This window comes from Osmerus mordax, chromosome 6 (genome assembly GCF_038355195.1).
Source record: "Osmerus mordax isolate fOsmMor3 chromosome 6, fOsmMor3.pri, whole genome shotgun sequence".
NCBI lineage: Eukaryota > Metazoa > Chordata > Actinopteri > Osmeriformes > Osmeridae > Osmerus > Osmerus mordax.
This window is the reverse complement of record NC_090055.1, coordinates 13475048-13480525: the sequence shown is the minus strand read 5'-3', so window position 1 is coordinate 13480525 and position 5478 is coordinate 13475048. Positions and strand designations below refer to the sequence as shown.

Sequence of the window (5478 nt, the reverse complement as noted above, 5' to 3'; positions counted from 1 at the left end):
CAAAATATCTATACAGCACAATGGGCTATGGAGATATAGAGTATACGCCATCGGCAGGGTGCAAGGTATGGAACACTAACATTTCTAGTACAAATGCCGGTAACAGCGTAGTATCCTTGCTGCATCCGTCGACTTCAGTGCGCATGCGTACACTCACCACATATCCAGCCATCCATCAAGTGGCTCAAGCACCATAGGACGCAGTGAAGAGGGTTGCGCGGTCCCTCTGTAATGGATTTATGAAATCGTGGGATATAAAATTGGTAATCTGGTTGAGTCCACAAAGTTGCGTAATAACGCAGTTCTATATACTTCACAATACTCAACACTAAGGAATATTTCATCCGGCTGACCTTGCACCGAATGTCATTATAAAAGGATTGTTATCTGCGGACACGGTAAGATGAACAGCATCTTCATTCAATGAAAGTAGGTTTGGCTATTAGTACGCAAAAGTCTTTCCAGTCTAACTTTTATTTCTGTTATGTGAATTTGCTTGATTGTTTAATTTCGAAGCCTTAATTTCAAGTATATGCTCCATTCTAATAGGATCGAATGGTTTATCATCGAGGCATAAGGGCCAGATGAGCAATGCTATGTTGCAAAATGTAAATCAGTCACCATCAAAGTAGGCCTATATGAAATAAATGTGACGAAAATAATAAATGAAATTATGATTTTTATTTGTTATGCATCCTCTTTATCATAATTACGCGGAAGGCTTTATTCATCGAATATTATCCAGCGCTTGCTATGGCAGATGCTGGTGCATCGCTTATCGTGTGAAAGCAGAGGACGCGTCATTTTTTAGGATGATTAAATCACGTTGTATTATGCGTTGGAGGGTTTATGCGTCTGTCTGGTACCTAATATACAATGACCTGTTATGATGTAAAGTTGAAAAAGCCCTGTACCTCTGAATGACGGTTACTGTTTCATCAGCTTTGGCCAAAAACCTGCTGACACATGCTCCTTCTCTTCATGTGTAGCGTACAAGGACCTTTCGGGGGCTCCGCGGATCCCTCCTTGTCTGTTGGCCTATATTTAAAGGCTATTGTCAAGCATCTGGCCTAATACAGAATGCTCAATACATTTTATCCAGTATTTTCCATATCCCAGTAATGCCATTAATTGGTAAATGAATTAATTACATAATATAGGCCTAACAGTTGATTTAATGGTTAGGGTTAGGCAGACATTATTCACACAATACACAACCCTACCCCTCATCTAAACTACATTCAAATTAAATATTTAAAATGTACCTCAGCCATGGAGAAAAACGGTTACAGAGAAAATAAGACATTTAATTTACTTGGCTGTCATCTGCATTTGACTGACTTCCCTTATAATATCTGTCTGCAGGATACTGGCCACAAACATGGAGATTGTCACACATCTCATAAATGACACCATTGAATTCTACAAATGGGGCCTAACCATAGCAGGTGAGATTTGTCAGAAGGATGTGTCTGTGTGTGTTTTTGCATGCTTGCATACATGCATGAAATTGAATCAGAAAGACTTAGAAATAGAAGTGAAAAACAGAGTTCCTAATGTGGACATGTTCTATGTTCAACAGACAAACGAGTGGAAAAATGGCCGCTTATGGACTCTCCTCTGCCCACACTGGCAATCAGTTCATCCTATCTGCTCTTCCTATGGTTGGGGCCCAAATATATGAGGAACCGTGAGCCTTTCCAGCTCAAGAAGACCCTCATTGCCTACAACTTCAGCATGGTCTTCTTTAACTTCTTCATCTGTAAAGAGGTAGGCTTATCATTGTCCTCAAGGCACACAAAATAAGCATCTCAGTTCCACCTCTTGTCCATGTATCTTTTTCAAAAGGTTTAATCAAGGTTGATTAGTCCAATACATTTGTTATTCACACAAACTCTCTTTTTTGAAGCTAAGCCCAGTGTGCTTAAAAAAATGACCAGGTTTTGAACCTTGAGAGACCATAGTATCGTCTATTAAACTGTAGCTTCAGCAATATCCCTGCAAAATAAGCGTCCATTCAGAAAGACGTTTGTTTCATCATGAGGTAGTTTATGTTTATCCTAATGTTTCCGCTTGCAGTTTATATCAGTTGTGATTGTGTTCTATTTGCAGCTCTTCATGGCAGCACGGGCAGCCAGCTACAGTTACATCTGTCAGCCAGTAAACTACTCCGACGACCCCAACGAAGTCAGGGTGAGTATTTGTAAAAGAGGTTGTTTGGTGACTATGTCTGTTTCACTGAAATAAATACAGATGATGTATCTCTTACACTTCATGAATGGTAGTTTAAGAACTGAGTGAGATCATGTTGTCAGTGCCCAGTGCCTTTAACTGTAATTGGTTGAGGCAGTCTTGGAGCCAGGCTGACCAAAATGTTAACCTGGATTGGATAATAACAGGGTCATTCAAGCCAGCTGGTCCAATCAGAGGCTGCGAGGATGTCATTAAAAACTAGTTCCTTTGGAAAAGACATGGAGAAACATGATCAGACGCTATTTGTCTGAACCAACCCTGTTGTGAGATGGGGGTGGGGTGGGGTGGTGGTGGGGTGTGGGGTGGTCATTTTCTCTTCACTTCATGACGTTAACCCCCGACACATCGTCTGTTTTGAATGAAGGCTAAGAGGTGAGAGATCATGTTAATTGACTTTCCAGACATTTAAGATGTACTGTAACCCCAAATCAACAGCTCTCAAGAAGCAGATTTAGATTTTCTTTTTTTTTGGTAGAATTTACTGAACAGGTTCTCAAATACTCCAAAGTACCAACATATTTCTTTACGGTTCAGTTTTGGTATCAAATCACAGATTTTCATCAATATGGACGAACATAGAGGCTAGAATGTTGAAGGTTTTGTCAACGTTTCCCGTACCTCTTAACTTTTGCTCTTTCTTTCTTGAAACAGATAGCAGCGGCGCTGTGGTGGTACTTTGTGTCTAAGGGGGTGGAGTACCTGGACACAGTGTTCTTCATCCTCAGAAAGAAGTTCAACCAGGTCAGCTTCCTACATGTTTACCATCACTGCACCATGTTTACCCTCTGGTGGATTGGTATCAAGTGGGTTGCAGGAGGGCAGTGTGAGTACATCACTTTTTTTAATCTTTTCCTGTGAGGGTTTACTGTACCGTTAATGGTATGACACCTAGAGAACACTGGAATTCAAAACAAAACATATTAAACATTTTTTTTATGGGATTGGATATTAAAAATGCCAATAAAATGTGTCCCTACTGTACATGTTTATAAAGCTAAATGATTTAACAATAATTTAATTTCATTAAATGTCATTTTTACTCCATCTTCTCTGCTTATATTATCGTCTTTGTTGCTCCTATAGCATTCTTTGGGGCACACATGAATGCCGCAATCCATGTGCTGATGTACCTGTATTACGGTCTTGCCTCGTGTGGGCCGAAGATCCAGAAGTTTCTGTGGTGGAAGAAGTACCTCACCATTATCCAGATGGTATGAGATCTGTTGTTTGCAGAATCTTACTGAGTCGGATACGTTCACAAACCTCCAACCTGCTATAAATGCTTAGTTGTTTTTTTTATCAACACAATGATGCCTGTAATGTTTACACAAACCCTGCTGAAGTTCATAATTCATGAGTCACGCAGAATAACTGCTGGTAATTACAGCATTACTGTAAAATAGCATACGTTTCTGATACTGGGTTCCAATTATTGACTGCAATTTTCACTGTATTATTTTCTGCCAAGTAATGCGTGTATGTGTGCTTCAGATCCAATTCCATGTAACTATTGGACACACGGCCCTGTCTCTCTACATGGACTGTGACTTCCCCCACTGGATGCATTACGCCCTCATCTGCTATGCCGTCACCTTTATCGTCCTCTTTGGAAACTTCTACTACCAGACCTACCGCCGGATGCCTCGTCGCGACCGTGACAGCTCCAAAGCTGCCAAGGCCCTTGCTAATGGGACCGTTAACGGGGTGAGCAAGGTGGCCAATGTAGCGCAAATGGCAGGCAAGGTGGATGAGAAGCTGGAGAAACAAGAGAACGGGAGGAGGAAGAGGAAAGGGAGGGCCAAGCGTGACTAGAGAGATGAGAGAGAGAGAGAGAGAGAGAGAGAGAGAGAGAGAGAGAGAGAGAGAGAGAGAGAGAGAGAGAGAGAGAGAGAGAGAGAGAGAGAGAGAGAGAGAGAGAGAGAGAGAGAGAGAGATTGTGGTTAATGCAGGCTGGCTCTGACTGGTCTGGCTGTTAAGAGAGCTGGGGAGTATGGGACCCTGTAGTGTGTTGGGAGTTGAAGAAACATGGATGTTGCTGTGTGTGTGAGAGATGTCTGTGTTATCTGTTTCAAACTGATCATAACATGATCAGTGTACAGCTATTACAGTTACTCTCTGGTATGGGAAACATGGTTCCTGTCTGTGCAGTGGTACTTTGCAGACCGGAATGTATTTTTTATTTTTATGTCTTATAACACTTTGGGTGTGTTTATTGAGATTGTTTTATGTGCAAGACATCAAACTGAATAAGCTCTACAATGGAAAACCATGTCAGATAAACTAAATTAAGCACACCGAATATTGCTGAAAGGAAACTTAATTTGAACTTCAGATGAGAACTGCTGTGGAGAAAGGAACACCACAGCCACACATACAGTTATGACAGTTTGTCTTTGGGCTTTATGTGACATGTGTCAATGTCGTATGTCTTTTTAACAGAAAATGTCTCACAATAATGTGGATGATTTTTTGTCCTTGGTCAGGTTTTCGTCCATGTTACATTTTGCCTATTCTATGCGATGCCATGAACTGAGAAACAGAGAGAGAGAGAGAGAGAGAGAGAGATGGAGACAGGGAGAGTGGACAGATAAGAGAGAAGGAGAGCAGAAACATGTCCGTCAGTCACCCTGTGAAAATACTGGATAAATAATACAGTTGTATTTGAAAATGTCTGTGACCAGTTATTTTCTAATTACTCCGTAATGAAGTCAATCACGCTGAAGACTTTACCTCTTTCTATTAAACCAAAACAATTACTTCTTAAACAAACTTCTCAAACTCTTCTAAAATTAATCTGTGAAAGATTATATTGGAATAGAACATCATAGAATATGATCTCTTTTCTGAGCTAAATATTTTTACATCGTTTCTATCTTCCTTGAGACGTGTCCCTGTCACTGATGAGCAGTGACAATCAGTGATGTTAAGGCTTTGTTTCTGGAAGTTTCAACAAATTTACGTTATCCAATAAAGTGTTATCAAACAAATATATATAGAGTTTTTTTCCATGTACCTTAATTTTGGGACATGAAGGTACAATTGCAAGTGAAAGCTTCCGTGGAATAGCAATGTATCCATAGCTACAACAGAGAATGGTTATGCTCAACCCATAAAGAGTACAGAACAGCTGAACAGTACTCTTCTGCATATCAATCAATTATCTATCAGACAATGTCATGGAATGTTATTGGATTTATTTTGTATTTTGGTTGTTTAACTGTAAAT

At 40.2% G+C, this 5478-nt stretch overlaps 1 protein-coding gene across 1 annotated transcript; it reads left to right on the top strand.

Annotated features, from left to right (window-relative positions):
- The first annotated feature begins 214 nt into the window (after positions 1-214).
- elovl4a (ELOVL fatty acid elongase 4a) lies at positions 215-4065 on the top strand. The gene is made up of 7 exons (XM_067237911.1): positions 215-398; positions 1366-1448; positions 1583-1770; positions 2113-2193; positions 2905-3076; positions 3337-3464; positions 3745-4065. Exons 2-7 carry the CDS (start codon positions 1382-1384, stop codon positions 4063-4065), a joined length of 957 nt encoding a protein of 318 aa, XP_067094012.1. The 5' UTR covers positions 215-398; positions 1366-1381.
- Positions 4066-5478: the final 1413 nt, after the last annotated feature.

Bases quoted from the DNA above. Each gene is read 5' to 3' on its own strand.
- elovl4a (XM_067237911.1), top strand. From the start codon at position 1,382: ATGGAGATTGTCACACATCTCATAAATGACACCATTGAATTCTACAAA. The intron at 1,771-2,112 runs GTAGGCTTATCA...TTCTATTTGCAG, and splicing joins ACTTCTTCATCTGTAAAGAG to CTCTTCATGGCAGCACGGGC. The intron at 2,194-2,904 runs GTGAGTATTTGT...TTCTTGAAACAG, and splicing joins ACGACCCCAACGAAGTCAGG to ATAGCAGCGGCGCTGTGGTG.